At 40.0% G+C, this 23908-nt stretch overlaps 3 protein-coding genes across 14 annotated transcripts in view; 2 read left to right on the top strand and 1 right to left on the bottom strand.

The window, feature by feature from the left end:
- NUP205 (nucleoporin 205) overlaps positions 1 to 2049 on the bottom strand; it is a 46035-nt gene extending 43986 nt beyond the window's left edge. Inside the window, exon 1 of one of the 2 annotated variants that reach the window (XM_044455718.1) lies at positions 1992 to 2049. In XM_044455718.1, coding sequence (XP_044311653.1) covers positions 1992 to 1998 — 7 coding nt within the window. In that variant the 5' untranslated portion in view covers positions 1999 to 2049. Of the gene's footprint in view, positions 1 to 1001; positions 1075 to 1991 lie in introns of those variants that run through there. The other variant, XM_044455715.1, reaches the window with a different exon arrangement.
- Positions 1895 to 9674, top strand: POLR3H (RNA polymerase III subunit H). Of its 4 annotated transcripts, none has more exons than XM_044455721.1 (7): positions 1896 to 2307; positions 3430 to 3563; positions 4224 to 4320; positions 6022 to 6108; positions 7413 to 7476; positions 7972 to 8179; positions 8616 to 9674. In XM_044455721.1, exons 2-7 carry the CDS (start codon positions 3453 to 3455, stop codon positions 8667 to 8669), a joined length of 621 nt encoding a protein of 206 aa, XP_044311656.1. In that variant the 5' UTR covers positions 1896 to 2307; positions 3430 to 3452; the 3' UTR covers positions 8670 to 9674. The 4 variants fall into 4 exon arrangements, with proteins under 4 accessions (XP_044311657.1, XP_044311656.1, XP_044311654.1 ...); XM_044455720.1 differs by having other exon boundaries at positions 1898 to 2307; positions 3367 to 3563; XM_044455722.1 differs by having other exon boundaries at positions 1895 to 3563; positions 6058 to 6108.
- Positions 9675 to 20577: 10903 nt separating this feature from the next.
- CNOT4 (CCR4-NOT transcription complex subunit 4) overlaps positions 20578 to 23908 on the top strand; it is a 53793-nt gene continuing 50462 nt past the window's right edge. For 3 of the 8 annotated variants that reach the window (XM_044454909.1, XM_044454908.1, XM_044454910.1), the window contains exon 1: positions 20579 to 20797. The gene's annotated coding sequence lies outside the window, so the exon portion shown is untranslated. Of the gene's footprint in view, positions 20798 to 23155; positions 23212 to 23908 lie in introns of all 8 variants that reach the window. The other 5 variants (XM_044454907.1, XM_044454905.1, XM_044454912.1 and 2 more) reach the window with 3 other exon arrangements.

Genomic DNA, 23908 nt, shown 5'->3' with positions numbered 1-23908 from the left:
TTGAATCTTTTTACAGTGCAACAAAATGAAACGGAGCAGACTCCCAAGCACAAAGCTCTAAGAACTCTGGGTGATCCAAGGGCAGATTGCAGAAAAAAAGTTGGTGATTCATTGGGCAATGGGGAAAATATAGCAAATCGAGAAACCAGACAGAGCCAGAAGCCAACATCATCAGGCAACTGGTCAAGGTTCCACCACTTACAGGAGTCCTGCTAAGAAACTCCAAAGCTTCCTAGCCCTGCTGCTCCTCCACTTCTTGATCACCTACCCTCTCTAAAGCAAGCAAATACAAGAATAAGGAGATGCACCATCACCATCCATTTGCCTTGGGCCTCTCTCCAGGCTGTTCTGTGAGTAGGGTCCAGAGAAAGAAATAAAATGTGCAGTGGTAACTGCAGCAAACAAATACATACGTTTAAATTATTTTGCAAAAGACTCCTCAAAACCACCCTACTGGTAGTGTGTGCACAAGAACACACACTGGTGTTTGTGGCCATAATACACAATAAAGGTGCTTACAGTGTGGAGAATATCTATTGGATAAACAATCAAATCCACATCACAAATGATCAAGAACAAAGTAAGGAGTGAAAACAATTCCAGACGATTTTAAAGTTCGAAGTTTATTCCAAGTTACGTCTATGCACCGCAGCAAGTACAGTTGTATTGGTGACACTAACTGCATACTATGGAATGCTTTGTTTCGTTATAGGTTTTTTTTTAATGGATGCACAGAGGTGGCTGCAATCCTGAAAGTAAGCCCTATTGAACTCAATGGAAGTTACTGCTGCGCAGACGTATATAAAAAAAGGTAAAACACTTTTGCAAAGACTCGTTCTGGGAGGCGAAAGCAAAGCACCGCTTTCTCTCTTGCAGTAAAAGCAGGTGAGAGCCGGCGCGTCGCCAGAAATCCCTTACTCTTATCGAGAGGAGAGCACCAACTAAAACCAGCACAGCCACCTCCTTCATAACTCCCGGATCGCACGCGGGTCTCCCCATACCTGAAATTACCGCCAACGGCGCAGACATCTTGAAAACTCCCTCACGCGACGCAAAGCGCCCTTAGCACAGAGAGGCCCGGAAACACACGGGAAAGCCGAATGTGATGCCGGGGAAGATTTTTTTTTTTTCCAGACAGATCGGCTGCTTAATGCAAAGAGCAGATAGCCTCTCATTTTTTTCGGAGTCACGTTTTAGTAGCTCACCCCTCTACAAATTAAAAACGCAACTTTGTGATCGTTTAAGCAAACCAGAAGTCCTACAATTCCCAGCATTCCTCGCCCGAAAAAGCTGCTTAGGGGTTGCTGGGAGTTGCAGGACTTTGCTCTGCCCACACGGGAATCGACTGGCGCGCCGCAGCGAAATACTTCAGAAAGTTAGCGCTCAGGCATAGCTGGGCTACCTAATCTCTAACTTCAGGGCCCAGAAGGAAAAGAATGCTGCGATTTGTTGTTCCAGACCGTTCCGTGGGAGGAAGGCGGGAAAATTGAATGACGTTCCAGTCCCAAATTGCTTACTAGACAGTAAACATCTTTGAACACGGAGTGCTGAGGTTTCCTTTTGAGGAAACATGGTTGGTGTTGACCTGTCCAGGACTGTTAGTTTCAGGATGTTTTGTTCACGCACAGGTGAAATAGGGCCCGCCAAATGACACGCACGTAATACAGCAACCGCTTCCTCAGGTTTCCGTATTTGTGGGTTCGGAAACCCCTGAAATTACTGCGGGCATTTTAAGCGGAGTGCTTCTTTCTAATGTGGGTGAGCCGCTTGCAAGTGTTGTAAATGTACAGAAAACTAAAGAGGTCCGTTTCAAACTCAACGAACTGGGGGGAGGTGGGGAACCACTTTTACAACTTCCACTTTTACAGGAGTAGAGGAATTTAACATGAAGTGGGTGGTATGAACAACATGAAAATGTAAAATCCCGCACTAAAGATGAAATTTGAGAAACCTCCTCCTCCTCCCCCCACCCACGGCTAGACAGACGATACCTAACATTGCGGGCCGTTTAGTGCCACGAATACTTGCAGTGCTTAAGAACAGTTCCAAACCTCTAGGCGATGACTCCCATAATGCATCTCGTCCTCTTAGTTTCCTGCTTCCGCTTCTGACCGGGTGAAGCTCTGGTGCGCATGCGTGGTGGGACTAACTACTTAAAGCTAATAGTTTCGCGTAGACGGGATCGCGTGGAGCGGAGCACGTGGGGAGCGGTTATTCATCTCTCGTATAAGGTCGTGCTTGCAAAACAAACAAAAAAAGCGGGAAGATAACGGTGAGATCTTGTTGCAGTGGAACAGGGAGAACGAGGTGAGTGAGTCGGAGGCCGGCTGGCAATGAGGGAACAGAGGCTTCGCTGGGAACCTGCAACCATTCACACTTCGCCTGTTTCTGCCTTTCGACGACTGGTGCAAATCCTTCAGGCTGATTCGCTTTGGTAGAAGCGGAAAGGGTTTCTGAGGGGCCGCTGGGGTTTGACTCCTTGCGCTTGGGATCAGCTGGGTGGAGAGGGGCTCTGAGTTATCTTCCCCACCCTCAGCTGAAACTTCGGACTAGCTGTGCTGCTTCTCTCAAGGCTTCTGTACAATGGGCTTGTGGAGAGTTGGAGTGCAGGGAGAGATTCAGAGTTTAATTTATTTTTTATTCTGGATAATGTTACTGTGCAAATTAGATCAATTGATAAAATTGACATGCATACGAAATTTGCAAAATCTGTTTGCATGGGGAATATTTTTATGCTCTCAAGCAACTTTCCCCAACCTGGTGCCCTTCAGATGTTAGACCGCAACTCCCAGCGTTCCTGATCATTGGTCATTCTGACTGAGGCTTCAGGTAGCGCAAAATTTGACTAGCGAGTGATTTATCTAGCATGTACTGAAAACTGACAAACTAATAAATTTTAGTAACATAACTCAGCATGATATACTGAGATAGCTAACCTTGGAACTGCCACAATTTAACTGTGCATAATATTCTGAGATAACTACAATGTTGGAACTGCCACACTTGAATAATATTGTATTAGCAGCTGATGCACATTTGTTGTTAGTAATAAACTTATGAAATGGAAAATTTTCCACCCAGAGTACTAGAAATTGTCTGCTGTTCCATATCAATTCTCCATTCCCATAGTCTGGACCCTTCACCCATGCCAGTTTGGATCTGGTCCAGAAAATTCCTGTCCATTGGACCAACACACTTCCAGCTGGGGCAAAAGGGGAGGGAGTATGTCCACCAACCCTGGCTTTGCACCCTGATTGCAGGTGGGCAATAGGCTGCAATCAGTAGGCTGGTAGATCTGCCTCATTGCTTCTCTCAGGCTCCATTTAGGATTGCTCTGCCTGGAATTTCTCTTTCTCTTGTTGCCAGTTTTCCTACAACCAGAATACCAGAAGAAAGTTGTTTCACTGACTTTGCTCATTTTCCTCCCTGGAGCATTCCTTTTCCTGGCCACAATGTTTGTGTTAGTGGAGATGACAGATACGGTGCGAATTCCTCCATGGCAGTTTGAATGGAAACTTAATGATGCCATCACTGAAGAATTAAATAAGAAGTTAGCCAATAAGGTAAATCTTGTGTGCTTTGCTTGACTAGCTTGTTATAATGTGAATCTTGTTATAATGTGTTTTCACAGCTCAAAATGGAAAACACTTGGAGCTTTAGACAAGACTAACTTGCAGTACAAGTTTATTCATCTAAATAGGACTTTACTCCCAGATAAATGCATATAGCAGGTTTTGTAACTGAAAATGGTATCTCTGGTAAGTTAGTGCAACAGTGTTTTGCCAGTAATCCCATGCTAGCTTTCTACTTGTGTATTTCATAAGCTGTTTCAGTGACAGTTTGCCCAGCCCTGAAATGGCTACTAGATCTTTATCAGTCAATATATCAGTCAAGTTCAGTATTTGTTTATTGACTGTTTTGATGAAGTGCATTGTAGCATGAAACTGAAAAATGAACAAATAGGATGCAGAAAATATGGGAAATCATAAGTAGACTAGCTGTTCAGGAACACACACTCTAATTTTCTATTTAAAATAAGCTCTGCCAGCTTTCTTTACAGCTTTCAAAGCTCAGATCAACATGTATGAATGGCTTTTTCCTAATACTAGGGGTCAGTTCACCAGTTTGGTCCATTTGCTTAGTTTTCTTTCTGCAGGAAGGTTCAACCAGTTCTTTCTAGTTGTGGGATTTATTGCTTTCTGGACTTCTCCCCCCACAAACAGGTTGTGTATAATGTTGGCCTCTGCATCTGCCTGTATGACATCACAAAACTGGAAGATTCCTACATATTCCCAGGAGATGGTGCATCACACACCAAAGGTTTGCCAGCTGTTTTTCTTAGAGTGAACGCTTTGGAGCGATGAGAAAAGTGACAGCTACACAACTGAGTACCCTCTTGGGTAACATAAAAAATTGGTGACACTATAACAGTTTTGAATATTCAGTAGTCGTCCATGATGAATTAATGTTCTGATGCAAATACATCTGGAAAATACTTGTTCTGTGGGACAAAAACTTGAAGGAGACCTTATCACTCTACTTCTTCCTTGGTGCTCAAATATTTTCTCTTAGGACAGAATTAAGGTGACATTTCCTGCATGCTGCAATGTGGAATCATGTTCTTATTGAATGTTCCATGTGCTTCTGTATTATGAAAATTAGGGATGTGTCATGTTCTGTGGAATGATGGTTTTCACTCATTAGCATGCTGGCGAAATATCTACATTATTAAATTTGTAATACATACAACAAAGTTAAAAGAGGTAACTTTTCAAAGTCAGCTGCTGACATTCCTGAAAAATTGTGAGCAAATGATTGTGTGAGTGTTCAGCTTACAAATGGAAGCTATGGCTTCCCATGATTGCTTGGTGTTTCTAATTAGATGTTTATCATGCCCTTCAGCCAAAAAGAGGCTCCCAAGGCATTTACAAAGAGTATTAATAAGACAGTACTTACTCTGAGGCTTCCAATATAAAAGACAAAAAGAAAAGATATATAGAGGAAGAGGCAAAACAGTTTCTTATAGAGCATTCTTTCTGGCAGGGAAAGCCAAACTAATTTCCCTGCAGCTGTTCATTCTCTAACTGATGTATGGCAACAGGTTGGTCTCTCCCGTGGTATGGTGTTTATCTTGGGATGTTGGGAGTGCAGCATCCAAGTTGTTTTTTGTTCTCTGGCCAATGGATGAGGTCAGAGTCTGCAGTCCCAGGAAACTTAATTTTAATACTGACAGGACTATTAATTTGATATAGAATAGTATTGAAGTTGCATTCCCATGAAGTTGAGGGAGAACTCATCCAGCAAATAGTGATTCTTACATTCTTGTCTTAGAAAGGAACCACTTAAAATTGAGTTATATATAAAATTCTACCCTGGAAATGCAGTTATCTCTACTCAAAAGGATATTACTTGCAATATATCTACTAAACTTGATAATTTAATTAGCTTGTATAAGTGTTATCCATCCCCTTGATTGTTCTGCTGTCTTGATAATTATCTGCTACTTCTGAAAAATGAAAACTACCAATAGAAGACTTATGCAAGTGTGTGTGACCTTGATTTATTACGTAATACACATATCTTTGACACACACAATCTTTGACAAGTGAAATCCCTAAGGAGATCACTTGGGAGCAGACAAGACCTTCCTAATCATCAGTTTCTTACTACTGCAGTTCACCCAGTACTGTCCTATCTGCTGTACTTAGAGATCATACCAAGTATATTTTCAGTCTTACCAGACTTGCAGAATCCCAAAAAGCTGACACAGCTGCCCAGAAACTAGATTCCCATGTTCTGCACTTCATTAGTTAAATGAGAGTGAAACATAGATGAAAATCTTAGGATTCCATGAGAATTTGAAAGGTTGGGTGGGGATGCAATCAATGCTATTCTGTGTGGTCATGATAATATGTAATTCTAGGTCCACTAAGTATAGGTATCTGCGCTCATCTGTCCAACTCTAACTCATTCAACATGGGGATGACACACCAGGATGACGTGTTTCTTACTTCTTTTCAGTGCATTTCCGTTATGTTGTATTTCATCCCTTTCTGGATGAAATTCTGGTTGGTGAGATAAAAGGCTGCAGTCTGGAAGGAGTTCGTGGTAGGTTTAAATTTTGTTAGTAAAAAGGCAGAACCTATACAAGAGTAATTATTGACACCTGGCATCTATGCCTCCATCTAGTAGTAAATTACAGAAAACACATGGCACTGTGCCATTTTACAATGTGTGTAACTATCGCATGTTGTGGCAGGTAGTCAAGCCTATGTTCTGAAGACAGACAATTTTGTTCATGACGTTTGGAATCATAAGTGATACAATTTTTTGTTAATATATGCTGCCTATCATTGTTCTGGCTATGAAATTTTTTATTCCATGGCTGTAGAATTTATTTATTGCCATTCTGTGTCATTGTAGTTGAGTTAAATGTTTCTGGAATGACTGCTTTTAGTTAGTTTTAGTCTAATTAGAGGGTATTTTCTTCTCCGTTGTCTCAGAATTTTACTTTCTAGCTGAAACCTCACAAATCAAGCTAAGTAGACTATAGAAACAATTCATATCGGGAGTGGGAACGCCTTCCCCAGTATAAATAAAAACAATGATGCTTAATATTCTTTTCCCAGCTACCTTTAAAACCAGAGAACATGTTGTTACCCTGCTAATATTAGATCCAGTTTTGGGGCCAGATGAAAAGTATTTTCATATTTGTTATAAGATTGTACCTTAACTGGATTATATATGTATCTAGTCCTACAGTTCCCAGAATGCCTGGAGGTTGCTCTTGGCTCCCACAGAGACCTGCTGCAACCATAAGGCTCTGCAGTACCCAGCTGCACCCCATTTGGCCACTTCTGCTTCATTCTCATAAGTCATATGCTAGTCAATCCTTCCTATTCTTCCTAACCAAACTCACTGGACCAAATTCATTGTTCAATATCAGGCAATCCTGTGCCTTGGATCCATGTTTGTGTGTCATGATGGTGATGGCAAGAGTTAGATCTGTTTTTAGTGTGCAGTCCAAGTGTACAAGTTTAAGCTTTAATTTGGCAGGTTTTGTAGAGATCCCATATAAAATCACGTAAATGTATAACTGTAATTTACTAGATTCAGTTTTTACTTTTAATCAATCCACTATAGTAGCAAAATTAGAGAAATAGTGGGTCGGATGCGACTTTGCAGCTAACAACAACAAAATAGCTGGGGACTTAATTAGATTTATTAGACTAAAGTGTTATTCTTATAGTGCCATTAGCTGATTAATTATATTCCCATTCTAAATATATTTAACACTATGTGGTAGAGGATAATAATACTGGATATCTGTTCCAGTGCTGGTGGCCTAGAGAAAGCTTAAATTGCCTAGTTTCCAAATGGCATTTATATTAATCTAAATGTTTTCTCCATAGTTTCTCTTGGGTTCTTTGATGACATTATCATCCCTCCAGAATCACTACAGCAACCTGCTAAGTTGTATCCTTTAATGTAATACAATGAATCTGTCCTATGTCTACTTTCTACAAATCTGTGAGTTTGTTGGAAAATGTTATGTAAATTACCTGTTCTTTAACCTGGAACATCAGCTACAATTTGTTGACTTGGGAAATATCTTTAGAATGTTTGAAACAAGTCTGATATGGCTGAGGGCAGTGGTGAAGGGGAAAGTGCCTAGAGATAAATCAACCAAAAGCTAGAAAGCAGCATCCTTAGGAAGAGTGAATCATCTATTTTGCTCCAATCCTCAGTTCTTCATTGTGTCTCCAGAAGGAATCTCTATGAGCAGCTTCTGTACTGAGTTGAAATTTCTTCTTTTACAACATAATAAGAGGCTTTTATAAGTAGAACAAGCATGATGAGAAAAGGCTGCATGGGAATTAATGCTTAAAATAGGAAGATACTGGAGAAGGCTTTCATGTTGAGAATCTATGCTGTATTTTTTACTATTGCCTTAGCCACCTGCATGTACAGTGATGAAGCAGAACAAGTGTGGGTTTGGGAATATGAGACTGAAGAAGGAGCCCATGACTTGTATATGGACACAGGGGAGGAAATTCGTTTCCGTGTGGTGGATGAATCCTTCATTGACACATCCCCAACAGGTCCAAGCTCTGCAGAGCCTTCTACCTCTAGTGCGACGGAGGAGGTACAGAAGAAAGAGGCTCCTTACACTCTTGTGGTAATTATTCAACATTATTCCTTTATATGCAACCATTTGAAATGAGTGGTCTTTTCACTACCCAGAAGTGCAAGGAAAGGCTCAAGTAGAAAACCCAAATGCCTGTTTATAGCTTGTGTACCTTTATGTTAGAATGGAAGCTACAGGACCTGGAAGTCTGTAGATGAACACATTTCTCAGAACAGCTAAGCCTTAAAGTATGTGCATCTTCACATACTTGGTCTAGGGTTTTAAGTGAATAGAATAGTTAGTCAAAAACTGAGTCATCTTATAAACTCCATGGTATATGTGGTGACATGTTATTTTTTCAACTAGTTATACTTTTAAGGAAAAGGGACAGAGGATCTTTCTCAGTGATCTCAGAATGTAAATCTCTTATCTCACATGCTAAATTGATAATGTTCATTCTTACAATCCTCATCTGTATTTTTAACAGGGATCTATCAGTGAACCTGGCCTAGGTCTCCTATCCTGGTGGACAAACAGTTAGCTAAGAGAGATTCTTCTGAAAAATGGAGACTTTCCAAATTGAAAAAGCAAGCTGATGCCCTTTTTCTCTGCCTTGACCAGCAGCTGAAAAATAGAAGCTGTGTTTTCCCATTTCTGCTTAGCACTAGACTGCTCTAGATCTACAAAATGAGTGGGAGCAGTGTAATGTCATCAGCACAGATTAAATGAAGATCATAGTCCAAGCAGCATAACCTCAGGAAGTTCTAATGCTTCTACACACCATAACTAGGTTCACGCACCTAAGAAGAATCTCTTATTATGGGGGGAATTGGTGTAGACTTTGTGTTTTAAAACAGATGCAAAAAGTCATGTTGAAGGAGAACATTTGCTTGGAAGAAACTAGTATATTACTCTGTCAGATCCTGTTTCAAGAAGGCGGGGGGGGGGTGATGTTGCAGAATTCAGCACTCATTTAAATGGGTTTGTTTCATTTATGTGTCAGATGGAGGTGGTTCTAAGACCAGCATGGGAAATCAGTTGGCAAACTCAGCTCATTCACCTTCAAAGATGGCAAATTGTGATGAAGACTAGCAAAGCTAGAAAAAGTATATGATCTAGAAAGATCTACCTTATCTGTATAGCTTGTCAAACTTCTGGAAGGACCTAAGTGAGTTGGAAGCTACTTGATTAAGTCTTGGCAAGAAGAATGGGCAGAATAGAACAGCCTAAGTGTTGCATAACAGTCCAATATCTGCAGTTGATAAGTGGAATATTTAGAAATTAAACAAGCAACAAACCTTTGTTAGTTGCCCTCCTTGTGCAGCGATCACTGCTAAGCCCTAATGTTTGCGATCTAAGAAATGTGGTTGGTGTTTAATAATAAATATTGGAAAGATAGCTTCGGTTGAACAATGGATAAGCTAATTATAAATAGAAAGGAGTTTTCAACAAAAAAAATTCTGGACAAAATGTTTATTTAAGCATGAAACATTGTAAACAATTTTAACTACAAATTAAACTGCTTTAATACAAATTCCAAGATAAATAGCTTTAGTTGTCTCCTTATTGAACGTTGGAAGGGGGTAGTGGTTGTGAGTGTAATTTAAGATAGCCCCATAGTGTAATTTATACTGAATACTGCAAATCGGTTTCTGTGTGGTTTTACAACAAACCTGCAGTGTTTTCCAGAGGAATTGGTTAGAGGTAGGAATGACTCCCAAAGTAGCCTATACAGTTCTGATGCAGGTTTTGATTAAAGTAGTAAACAAAACCTCTAGTATAGTTTACACCTCTACTGCAGGTTGGAGGGCAGTGCTGAGAGCCACTCAAAACAGCATTGCAGTGTAGCTCATTAATACTGCAGGTCAGAGGTGAGGTTGCTTATATTGTCCCCAAGTTAAGCCAAATATTCATTTGCATATAGATGTCACCTCCTCCAATGTTTTTACTGGTTGCACTTTTGGATGTTAAATATTTCCTTTTTAAGCTTTGGGGCTTTGTTTTTTGTATATGAAGCAAGCCCGAGTTGGAAAGAGAATCGCTGCCCTTGGTGTTGATATTTTTCCCAACTCCTTTTTTCATTTAGAGGCTTAGATAACATGCACATTGAATAGCTTTTAATCTGTATTTAACTATGCCAGAAATCTACCCCCTTCCAAAATAAACACAACCTTTACATCATGTGGAAATAATTATTTGTCTGGCATTATTGTTAGTGCAATTTCCAAGCAACCTGGCATTTTAAACAGTACCTCATCACATATCTCGGTCCTCCTCATTGTTTCATGTTCTGGGTCCCAGTATAGGTATTGGTGGCCACTCTGAGTTACGTCTTTAAATCTGAAAACAAAGGTCGCGAGGCTAATTACATTAATGTGTAAGAGACGATTTTGGAGGGGGACAATTTGCAGCTGCACTGAGGAAGGACTATGAAAAGTGGAGCCGCTGGAGGCAGCCGGCAGCCCTAGGTGGTGTGCTGTCAACAGCGGGACTGCCTTCGAAATGGAATTAGCGTCATCGAAAGCGCCACCGCTGGCGAGAAGCCCCGACTTGAGGAAGCGTGTCAAAAATAAAGACTGGCAGGAGCGGCAGGCTCCCTCGCACACGAGCAAGGCCGCGGCTGACAGCGGATTTTCTAGACTCCCTCGGGCAGCGTGTTCCGTGCCTCCCGTTGTGTTGCATATTTCAATTGCAGACTCGATTTATCGATTGAGTCTGAGAAATTAGAAAACTAGTATGGTAGGCTTAAGTAATAATGCAGAGAGCCTTGTGGCATATTAAAAACTAGCCTATTACTTTCTGGTAGAAGCTTTGGGAGCGACTTCCGCGCGCGCGCCCGCACGCACACACGGAGGGAGGGAGGGAGGTCAGAGGGAATTGGAATGCAGAAATATGACGGTGTTAATTACGTTAACGGTTGCCATTTAGAAAATGGGCTAATCCTGAATGCGAGGACCCGGAGGCAGAGTATCTTGGGAACTGTAGTTCTAACGAGCCTCGTGGAGGAAAACCGCGTGAGGATCACGTGACTCCTCCCAGGTCCCCGATTCGGGTATCTCGTTCTCTTTATCGAAGGAAGCTAATCCAATCAGTTAGAGAAACTTCAGTAAAAATAAAGTTTGTTGTCGACATTAAGTGATATTTTAAAATGCAGCTTATATTTCTCTCATGTAATTGAATTAGTAGCTATGGTTTTTCTTCAATATCACAAAGAAATCGCTTGGAAGGTTTAAACATGATTACAGGAAGACTTTTTTAGAGCGCTGTCCTATGCATGGTCTAATGAATGGAACTCAGAAATAAGTTCCATTCAATTCAAGGAAACTTACCAGAAGCTGCACATTTATGTTGAATACCCCAAGAGGCTTACTTCTGAATTGACGTGCATCCTATTGCATTGCTATCTGGCGGACCACTGAGTATTGTCAATACAATATAGAATGTGGAAGAGGATAGATTTACATAAAATGTGCCTTCCAATCATGTTTGCCTCACATTTGATTTACAAACATGAGAAAGGTAATTTTTATTTTTTACACCTCTAAATACTTTGGCTAGCCAATGTAATTTAATATAGAATCAATGGGTTGGATCCAGATTTACCAGAGAAGTAAAGGACAGGATCGCAGCCCATTGAAATACATTAAGTTTTAAGTTAATTGAAACAAATTTGTTCCATTGATTTCAGTAGGTCCACAACACTTAAGATGCTTGCTGTAGTGGTTAAAAGTCTGGGACTGAGCACTCTGGGACAATCAGGATTCTAGTCCATGCTTAGCCAAGGTGACTTTGGGCCAGTCACAGACTCTCAGCCCAACCTACCTCACAGGGTTGTCATTGTGAGGATAAGCTTGAGAGGAGAATGATGCAAGCCACTTTGAGTTTAAAAGGTGGGATATAAATCAAATAATGCTGATCCAAGCCATTATGTTAAGATTCAAGTGTACCAGTGAGTGTCACTTGACAACATATAATGACCTATTTATGCATTGCTATTTTTATGATAGCTCATTGTTCTTATGGAATTGGTTGTTTTTATTAGTTTTATTGTTTTAACATGGATGTAATTTAAATGCTGTGAGCTGCCCAGAGACTCCACTTGGAGAAGGGGCAGCATACAAATGTCAAAATCAATAAAAAGAAATGACCACTGGCCCTGTACCGAGCAGCTAAATGGGCAAAAATGCAGTCTTTCTATCAACATTTGAGAGGGAGAGAGAGAATGCATCCAGATCACCTACTGAACTGATCAGCTGAAATTTGAGCATATATACAAGACAGCATTTATTTGTCTCCATCTCAGGATCCCTGTCCACAGAGCCTGGGTGGGGAGCATCTCATTAGTAAGTTATTGTTCATTCTGTTAATTTAAATCCATAGGTTCTTTCCCCCGTGAGACTATGTTTTCAAAAGCATCAGCTGGTCTACTATAGGTTCAATGGACCAGTTCTACCTTTTGGTTTTGAATGACTAATATGCTCATCTACCATCTCCATCTCCTGGTGGCTTATAGGAAGTCTGAAATAAGTGTTTGTTTACCGGTGGGTAGAAATTCCGTTATACCATTCCTTCTGGTTGTGCACTGAAAATGTATGTTGGTTTCCTAAGTAAGCTCCATTCATTTCAATGAGTTACTTCTTAAAGCTTACAATCCTATACCCATTAATTTCGGAGTAACTAAATGAGAAATTACTTATGGTTGATATGTGTAGGACTGTACTGTATGTTTATAAGTGCAGCCTTAATCTCTTTTTCCTTTTTGTAAGCACCTTTTTCTTTTTTGGGCATTTCATTAAATAAATATACAGTATTTTTAAATTCAGTATTTTATTGTTGCTGTGTATTATTTATACAACATACCATAACTATATATGGTGCCAGAGTCATACGGGCAGAACAGACAGGTTTCTTTCCCTGAGGATATTTCAGTCTAAAGTAGAGGGAAAAACAAGACTAGAAAGGAAGAAAACTCAACAAGCAGGAAGTGTCTTAGGAAATGCCATAAAACTTGCTTCATCCAAAAGAATTCTCAGTCGGTATTCTCCTGAGAGAAAATCTAGAAGAAGATGCACATGTATTCCAAGAGCCTCCCAAGTTCTCCCAGGTCTGGTTGGCATTGCAACTGCAAGCACATAGAAATAGTCCTAGAGGAATCTCATGGTTCAAAAGATACAAGTGCTACAGAGCTGAAAACATCTAAGTACTTTATGTTAAAGTACTTAGGTATGTCAGGTAAAGTACTTTTACTAGCATATGACAAATTCCACAAAATGTCTTCATTTAATCTACCCCACTGGGCCTCCAGCATGAATTAATTACAGATTTTACCAATAGTGGGTTTGCATATTCAAATATCTAGATCTAGGCCATCTAACCACTGAAACACAACATTGTTTATGTGGAAAAAGTGAGATGGTGGGCTGGTATATGCCCTCAGTTTACAGCTGGTCACAATATGGTGTACAGTTTCATGTGGAACAAAACAGCTAAAATAGACAAGGCAAGCTAAAATAGACAAGGTTGCCAAGGAAATTCTATACAGTTCCAGCCTGTACAATCAGCCACCCAAATCTATTTATCTTCCTATCTTTCTACGCTCCATGAGAATTTAACAAAAATTAAATCATTAACCTATACCACAACAGATCCTCCAATCAGTTCAAATCTTCTACTGCTTCTTTTCCTTTTCTAAACTCCTCCATCATGCTAAGCACAGTTATATTCCATTTATCCTCTGACAATCTTCTGTCTGCACAACTAGTCAATTTGGCTATCACAACATACTCTGCCAATCTTTTTCGACATTCTTCAATTCTTGGGGTCTCCAACGATTATCCAGAAGCAAGTGCAATTCTTGCCGCAATTATTATATACCCAAATAACTCTAACATATTCTTCAAAAGGCTCTGAGACTATATTCAAAAAGCATATTTTATTTCTTCACTAATATTCAGTCTAAGGAGCTTAAACAATTATCTCTTTTCAGATTTATCATCCATTTTCCAGCATCCAATCCAGATTTCCTTCTCACATTAATTCTTCTCTTCTCCTCCACACATCCACCTTTTATATTTCTTCATAACTGTAAATAAACTCAAAATATAAGATTACAGCTTAAAGCAGAAGAATTAAGGGAGGTGGAGATCAAGAAAAAAAAGAAAAAGAGAAGAAGAGAGGAAAAAAGGATAAGAAACAGAGGCAGATAAAGCCAATTAGCCTTCTATCAATGTTAGAATTATTAATCCCATTCTATCTCTATTAAAATATTAGTTAAGATTAATTTGTTAAGAAAAGGCAATTTCAGACTTTCACAGCAGGTGGCTTTAACTTCCAATCTTCTCAAAGTCTAACAGGTGGCGCTAATGATCTTCTCATACTGTGTCATGCTTATTCTTTTTGTTCTTTGTACCCCACTGCCCACAGTCCAAGAAGGGGAGGAGGACAAGGACCAGAAAAATAACATCCTTGCCCAGTCCCATCAGGGAGATATAATTGTTCCTCGCAGCAAATCATATACAGATCAGGTCCAAAACAACAACAGAAAAATCACCCAGCTTGAACAAGCAATCATTCCCTCAGAAAATGGTGATGGAGGAGGGAGACACTGTCTCTTCCGTTGCACTGAGCTTCAGGCAAGGACAGTTTATAATGTCCAAACGGTTAACAACTGCAAAATTAAGATCTTATTAGAGTTCAAACAGGACATTAAGGGAATACCCCTTTCAAAGTCTTTTCCAAGTATGTAAATCTGAATCACAGCCAAAATTGAAACCTCAAATCTGAGCTATCTGGAAAGTGCCATTGTCCTTCATCTCAATTCAAAAGCCAGAAATGAGCACAGGCATTCCCCCAGCTAATATTTTCTTGCCAAGGTCAGTTTAATTCTTAGTTTTAAAATAGAGGCATTAAACAGCATTTGCAAATGAGACGCCATCCATCAACAAAAGATTATCTGTTTTAGAGTCCTTTCAAAATAGGCAAACAAAAATGCCTTGAGAGTCTAAGTTGGAGCAGCATTATTTGCTTGGCTCTATGTATGTATGTATGTATGTATGTATGTATGTATGTACGTATGTTATGATGTAAAAAAGAAATTGTAAGAAATAAAAAGAAAACTAATATAGGAAGAAAAAGAGTAAATGTGGGAAGGGTCAACTTTATAACTATTCCAGTTTACCTTATCTTGCCATCTCACTGTAATCAGAGCTGTAGATGAAGAGTCTTCATGCTCACCCGTCAGTTAGAGAGGTAAAGAACCCTTCAATGACAATTTTATCATCCAAAACATTTGTTGCTGTTCTTCAAGTCACCATTCCCCTGGAAGTCAGTCCAGGCAGATGCTTTGTGAGGTGCTTCTTCATCAACTGAACTAGCAAATACAGCTCAGAAGGTCTTCCTAAGCAACAACGTACTCCCCTTCAATCCCCATCCAAAATACCTTGGTGTAACACTGGACCGGACTCTCCCACACAAGATGCATTTAGAGAACATGGCTGCAAAAATCAATACAAGGAACAACATACTTTAGAAGCTAAGTGGAACAAAATGGGGAGCTTCAGCTTTCACCCTCATAACATCAGCACTAGGACTGGTCTACTTCACAACAGAATACTGCAACCCTATATGGCTCAGTGGCTGCCATACTAGCAAGATTGACGCCAGACTCAACAACACCATGAGGATTATAAGCAAATGTATCAAATCCACTCCTACTTGCTGGCTTCCTGTTCTGAGCCATAGAGCACCACCAGCTCTACGAAGCAAGATGCCCTAATGAGAGAATACAGAAATATCATGAGTGACCCACTTCTACCAGTGCATGATGACCTTCCTTACTTAGCAGTTGGCAGGCTGAAATCCAGGAAGCTCTCACAAGCACTCACACAACATCTGTATAATAATTTTAACATCAATTCTCAATGGAAAGCTAAATGGGCTGTTGAATGCTCAGAAATAGGTAGACATTTAGATGATCCCATGCAAAAAGTGCCAGGTTTTGACTTGCCCTTCCAGTATTGGACAACTCTGGACAGGAGTGAATAGAGCAAGCGTGATCACATGGCTGCACATCTTTTTGTGAGAGCTTTAACATCTTTTAAATGATTTCCAGCCGCAAAAGCCGCAAAGACTAAAATGTTTCAATATACCATAGCTTTACTAGGTTGTGAAATTTGCACTGTCATAAAATATGTTAGTCTTTAAGGTGCTACAAGACTCTTGGTCGGTTCTTTTAAATCAGTCTTCCTCAATCCCATATCCTTCCGATGTGTTAGACTGCAGCTCCCATCATTCCCAGTCATGCAGGTTGAAGTGCTTTAACTGTGCTTACTGATTATCTCTGCATTATATTTGCATGTGTTATGCACAGTCTTCTCAACCTACACAGCAGTGTTTGGTATGCACACTACATGCTTTTTCCATACAGTGGAAGGCCCTGAAAGCCCTTTAAAGGTGCAAACATTTGTGTCAGCATTATCAAAGGCATTTAGGATAACAGTGCAAAGTGGAAAAGAGTAGTGCCCTGAAAACCATCAACAGCTCCTATTTTTTGTCTTCATAGTTTGAGCAGATACCAAACTTGGTAGACCATGACAATGTTCATCTCTAGAACAACTGCTTTTACCACTCTGTATAGCAGATGGATACCATCAACTGAAAATGGTGGCTGTATGAGTCCAAATTCCATCAGGATTTAGTGGGCTGTCAAAGAATATTACTGATCTGTGACAATAATTAAAATGAATACTTGTGTGCACCATCGGCTCATCTGTATATTAGTCTAATGTTGTGATACTTAGCTCAGGATTCTATACACTTAAATAATAACTTTAATACTTAAATATTTTTAACTAAATAAATTATTTAATTATTGTTGCTTATGAGGAACTTCAGCATGAGAATCTATGAAAAAGATGAGTTACCATTTCTTTGCCTGCAGCCTATTCATGATGTGCCTATTGATGCATAATTGGCAGTGGACAGCATAACTACTGAATTTATTCTTGCAAATGTTTCTTAGTGAGCTGCTGCTGAGTACAAGAAGGATACTGCCCATCTTGAGATGGTCAGCAAGATTGTGGTGGCACTTATTGGACAATAACATAGCAGGAGGAAGAGTCCTGGTTCTTCAGCTAAACAGAATCTAGTAAATGTGGTTTGACTGAAGTTAGCATCTAACTTTTGAGTGGACTGGAAAAGTGAACAGTAGTAAGAAGCTTGCCCTGTCATAAAGCACTAGAATGGAAAAGCAACAAGATGTACAGACAAAAGGAGATAAAGTAAACTTTTCTTGTTCAAAATGTAGAAGAACAACTACAACAGAAACAGCATAAACAGTATGGAAATTTCTTAAAGGTTGACAAATGTTGTGAATAGACTTCAGGCAACTGATCAGGTGACTGTACACATGGACATCACTGAATGGCCAAATAGAAATCAAATAGATTATGTAACTGGAAGTAGCAGGTGGCAAATCTGTGTTGTTGTTGTTGTGTGCCATCAAGTTGTCGCCAAATTATAACAACCCTATGAATGAAATCTCTCCAAAATGACCTATCCATGACAGCCTTGATCATCTCCTGTAAATTCAAGGCAGTGGTTTCCTTTACAAAGTCAATATATTTAATATTTGGCCTTCCTTTTCTTCTTCTGCCTTCTACTTTCTCTAGCATGATTGTCTTCTCCAGGAAGTTTGGCATCTCATGAAGTGCCCAAAGTATGACAGTCTCAGTTGTGACATTTTTGCTTCTACAGAAAATTTTGATTTGATTTGATTGAAGACCCACTTGTTTGTCTTTCTGTAGGTCCAGGATATTTACAAAACTGTCCCCCAGCACCATGTTTTGAACACATTGATTTCCTTTAAATTTCTTCACTGTCCAGCTTCCACATCTATACATGGTGATTGGGAATACAATCATGTGGATGATCTTGCCCTTGGTCTATGGTGAAACATCCTTAATCTTGATCTTTTGTGGTTCCTTCATTGCTGTCCTTCCAAGTCTCAGTCTTCTCTGAATTTCTTGGCTACAGCGTCCTTTTGAGGAGATGACTGAGCCAAGGTATGTAACATTTTTCACAGTTTCAGTTTCTTCATGGTTAACAATAAACTCCGATGCATTCAAACCTTGGCGCTAGGGGAAACTTTTGCAAGACTTGAAGTGGGTCCTAGATCAGATGAAGTAAAAACTTTCCCTGGAAGCAAAAAATAAAATAAAATAAAATAAAATTGAAGCTGTCATACTTCAGGCACATAATGAGAAGGCAAGACTCCCTGGAGAAGACAATAATGCTAGGGAAAGTCAAAGGTAGAAGAAGAAGAGGGAGCTCTGTTCCATAAAAGAAACCACAGCTTTAAGTATACAAGACCTGAGCAGGGTTGCCAAGGATAGGGCAGTTTGGAAGGCTTTCATTGATAGGATCACCATATATTGGAGATAACATGGTGGCATGTAACAACAAGAACCACAAGAAGAGTATTGCTACACAGTGTTTAAAAAATCCTAGCCTACAACAGATATCAAAAAGGTCCTGTGCTCATAAAAACTACCTGTGGTATCTTCCTTTGGTCATAGCAAATAAAAGGAAGGTAGACTGGATCATGAGTGTACAGAAACTATATCTGGATCCATCATCATCATCTTACTATATTTATAAATTGCCCCATTAGCCCATAGGGCTCCCTGGGTGGTATACAATATAAAACAGAATAAAAACATTATAGTGAACAGATCTACTGAGAGATTTCTGTGTGATTTTCAGGAGATACTCCAAATTTGTTAGCAATAACAGCCACAAAATTACTGTCCTCTGCCATAACTTGCACTCCTGAAATCAAGAAACTTGAGGTAAACACGAATGGATTTCTTTGTGGTAGGACTGTGAATTCCTTTCAGTTTAGTACTTTGCTCCAAAACAAAACAAAATTCTTGGGTTCATTCTTTAATTCTAAATGCATGCTCTTTGTACCAGAGTTCAGCTGATGGTCCTGGGGTTTGAGTAAAATATAAAGTAGATTTCATTAGCCAGACATAAGCCCACCCCTGGTAAAATAATGACTGTAATACATTTTTATACTTCCTGAAGCTGTATATAACAACAAACAAGAAAAATTACAGTACCAAGTATGAGTACAAGCCCCATTTCCATTCCATTTTAGAAGAAAAGAATAACTAATAGATTTACTGAATGCCTGTTCAAATGTTTCATTGGAGCCTGTAAGAATAAAGCCAAACAGTAAATATGTTCATGCTTATAAAGAATGAATGCTTTTGGAGGAGAGTAATGCCCCATGGCATTAGCATGTAAAACATATGTGCTGGTAGGAGATAAGCAATGCAATCCTATCTGGAAATAATGCAACACACACCCATCTGGAAATAAGCTACATTAAACTCAATTGGGCTTACCTCAGCTTCTGCATCACCACTTACATGTCACCAAAAAAGGGTACAGGTTTGTACAAACTTTTATTTATACATGCAAATTCAAAAATAATTACTATAATTTCAACTGAAATTCATCTAATCATAGCTAAATGGCCTGTGCCCAGGTGATCCGTGTGCCTGCCCAGTCTGTTGCCCGGATGTGTCTGGGCAAGTTTAAACCCTCTTTCTCATGTGTTGTCTTTAAACTAAACCTGGACTGGACAGCTCTTCGAAGAGCTCTAGGACACAGGGGTGGCCTTCCTATTTAAAGTAGAGTTTGGAGACCAATGTGGCATAGTGGTTAGAATGTGCGACTGGAGCCTGGGACATTCGGGGTTTAGTCTCCTCTTAGCCACGAAGCTTATCAGGTGACTTTAGACCAATCACTGACCCTCATCCGAACCTACCGTACAGGGTTGTTGTGAGGATAAAATGGAGAGGAGGAATAATGTACGCTGCCTTGGGTTCCTTGGAAGAATGTTGGGATATTAAATGTAAAGTAATAATAATCCTGGCATTGTGCCTATCTTCCCATCTCATCGTGGCCCGCCCTTCTTTGAGAATAATGGAAGTCTGCGCGTCCTTTTGATAAGGGCAGCAAAGATCCCTATGCCGTAATATGCCGGGGTAAGTGGATTGTGAAGAGCTTGTGAATTGCACAGATTGCGACCTAAAGGCAGTGAAATGGGAACGTTTCAACGAAACGCTAGTTGATCCAAGCCTGTTCCATCCCACTGACTGACTCCTTTGAAATAATTTGTTTTAAATGTAAATGGTACTGTCACTTTAGCAGATCATGATATCGCCACCTCGTTGGTAGGAGACTATCCCTATCCTCGTTAGAACCTACATGTGACAGAACTACAAGCTCGTCCGCAGAACGTCCTGTTTCTGTTTCGTACCGCTCACTCTCACCAAAACTACAAGTCCCATCATGCTCTCGTCGCATCACCTCCTACCTTTTCCTTCCCCCGAAGCCTCCTCGTCGGAGGCTCCTGCGCATGCGCCTTAGAAGCAGCGTCCGGGGCAGGCAGGCAGGCTCTCCGTAATGTAAGATGGTGGCCGGTCTGGCAGCGGAACGCGCAGAGCCAGGAGATTACCCGTCTCTCACATAAAGGTCGTCGGAGGAGCCCCTCTGTTCCCCTCCCGCTGCTAAAGAAGAGAGTAAACGAGCAACGATAGAGAGCCTTCCCGCACCCACCGCCAGGCAGCCGGTCGCCGTGGAGCAGGAACGACGAGGCGGGTGAGTGAGCAGCAGGGGCTGGGGGAGCTGGGGCTGCCTGGCTACGAGAGAGCGGAGGCTTCGCGGGGAGCCTGCAGGCCTCAGACATCTATCCTCCGCCTGCCTCAGCCCCTTGCCCTGCGCCTGTTCTCCCTGTGGCTAGAGGGAAGGAAGGAAGGAAGGGGGATCGGTTGAGCCAGGGCGGCTCCTGTCCCTGCAGCGAGGGCTAATTCGCTTCCGTGGGAGCGGAAGGGGTTCCTGAGGGGTTGCTGGGACTTAGCTCCTTGCGCCGGGGATCAGCTGGATGCAAAGAGGCTCTGACTGATCCTGAGAAGCCACGCTGAGGCTTTTTAGGGCGGGAATTCAGGAATAAATAGAGAAGGAGGGCTCTTGGGCAGTGGTTTGGCATCCCCCTCACGACTGAAGTTCAGTAGGTAAGAGGGAGCCGAACCTATTGCTTTCGCCCGTGCTTCTGTATCGAACTTCATAGAAGGCTAGGTAGAAAAGCTTTCTTTCTCTTTAGCTACTGAAACAGGCGGAAAAATATCCCAGGCTTTCCAGTAGCAGCACGTGTGTTTGGTAGTGGGTGGCAGTGAACTCTATGGGTGTTCCCTCATTTACAGTATGTCCAGAGACCTTTTGACTTTCCCATATGTTTTCATAGAGGGCTTTCCTGTTACATGAAAGATAATTCCTAATGATACGTTTTGTGGAATTCTTAAAACAAGTTATTATGTTAGAAACGTTCAATCGTCAGTAAGCTGGGTTGGACTTCCTCCTTTCAAAGTTAGATGCCTTCATGTAATCTCACCTCCCCATTCCCCCCCCCCAGGAAATTGCATAGCATTTTACTTATCTGTGCATTTAAGTCATGCATAAATAGAGAGATGGGGAGGGGAAAATCTATTCTAGCTGAGGACATATATTGCATCTAGTGTAAATAGAAGTACTGACATCAGGAGCTGATGTCTAAAACCCTTTTAGCTTGTAACTGGTTTACCGACTACAGCTATTTCTGTTTGATAATTTAGAAGATTTACTTGTGTTTTTCTTATAAGTGGGTTTATGTTGAACTGATGATATTCAGATTATATTAACTGCTTGTGACCACATTGATATTAATACAGAGATAGCATGATAAAAGCAAATGATTGGCAATCATGACTCTTTGAAATTGTAAGGGATAACAGAACATACTACTAAATATATCCAATGGATTAGTTTCTTGTGATTCACAAATGTAGTCTTTACTAGATTTAGTTTTAGGAGGACTTCTGTTGAAGTAACTTAGGCTGCAGAGTTATACATAGCTACCTGGAAATAACTGCCATTGAACTTAGTGGAACTTTTGAGTAGATATAGGAATGAACCATTAGTATATGATTTGACAGCAAATAATTAAATTCTGAGATTTTAATTATTATGAAGTACTCGGCTACCAATCTGCATATACAAATAATAGATGCATCTGTTTATAAATGTCAGTGGCAGTCAGACTTGGCAGATACATAGCCTAAGTTTGTTCCAGGAGAAAATTGTCATTGTATGGCATGGAGGGGTACAGCTACTGAAACTAATCCTTTATCATTTTAAGTATCCTTTTATTTTTGTATGTTTTAAAAGAGAATGTTAGGCTCCAAAATATAGTCTTAATTATTTCTTAATTTGGTATTGTTATGGCCTCCTTTTTAGGAAATGGGACCCAATTTTCTCATAGTACACTAATTTAAAAATAGAAATTGTAGATTGATTTTACTAGAAGAGTATCAAATGCTATCTCAGCATTTCTCATAGCTTGTAATAAGCAAGCACACCATGTTTTATTTTGCCAAATAACCAATGCATTATTTAACCAAGTTCATCAAAGACTTGTTTAAAATGTTGCTTTACCCATTACTTGAATGCATATACTGTACCTGAATTTTTAATTAACTCCAGAAATGTGTGTCAAACATTCCAATATACATTGCTCCCCAATTTGTATGCACACTCTTTATGCCTGCATCAGAATTACTACATCATAGGTAGTATACTATATGGACAGTGGTAGAGTGCACATTGTGAGTTAGTGTTCAAGTTTATTGGAGCTCAACTGTACGATAGAATGGCAATGTAAGATGGCATGTGGAATGGGTCATTTTCATTCAACTCACAAATATGTACTATTGAGATGGAACTCAAGCAATTTGCTTACATGGTGGAATAGGATAGTATCTGCACTGAAGTGTTATATATTTTCAGAGGATACAGGCACTTCTCAGTTCATGCATTTTTTCACCGTTTCTCTCTCTTCTGGTGGAAAAGTAAGTTGCAAGAAGCATCTGTGTGCAGCCTTTTACTTTGTGTGGATTTTCTTTTCTTTTTTACAATATACCACAGGAGGGGAAATCTTTGGACTTTAAGTAGCAGTAGACCTGAAGGCTTCTCAAATAATGGTATGTAGTTATCTATTTTGGCTGATAAGGGTGCAAACTTGGTACTTGGAGAAGTTTTAGAGCATTTTCTCCTATAGAGTATCAAGAAAATGTGAAGGAGCTATAGAGCAAGTGAATTGTGTCTGACATAGGAAGGGGCATTTTGAAGAATGACATTGCAGTGAAATTCCTATTTGCTATGAGTTTAGTGCATAAGATAAATGAGTATACCTACAGTAATAAAAATAATTTAAATGTTTAATTCCAACAAGAATGAGGACAGCAGCACTTGGATAGCAGCACCATCTTCCATAACCCTTACTCATAAATTGATAAGAAAATAGAAATAAAATTATGGCTCAAGATCATCAATCTGCATTTCAGGATACAGCTTGATTTGTAAAATACCATCATATAATTGTTTCAACAACCTTCAGTTGAAATTGCTCTTCAAATTCCTTTCTTAGAATAAATTGTTCTAAAACCTCTCATGTGCAATGCAGGGTTGATGCTGTAATGTCCTATTGAAGGCATTTGGTGTTTAAATTACTGAACAACAAAGCTCAACAGAGTCCTAGTTGATGTTTCTTCAGACTTGCATTCATTAAAGCAGGTTCTTCAGAAAGCAGTCATAATTTTATAGTACACAAAGTAAGTGTGCTATTTTCAAAAGTTCAATAATCAGATGATATTGTATATAACACTTTTGTGCAAAAGA

This window comes from Varanus komodoensis, unplaced genomic scaffold (assembly GCF_004798865.1).
Source record: "Varanus komodoensis strain SLA01 unplaced genomic scaffold, ASM479886v1 scaffold8, whole genome shotgun sequence".
NCBI classification, from domain to species: domain Eukaryota; kingdom Metazoa; phylum Chordata; class Lepidosauria; order Squamata; family Varanidae; genus Varanus; species Varanus komodoensis.
This window is presented reverse-complemented; position numbering and strand designations above follow the sequence as displayed.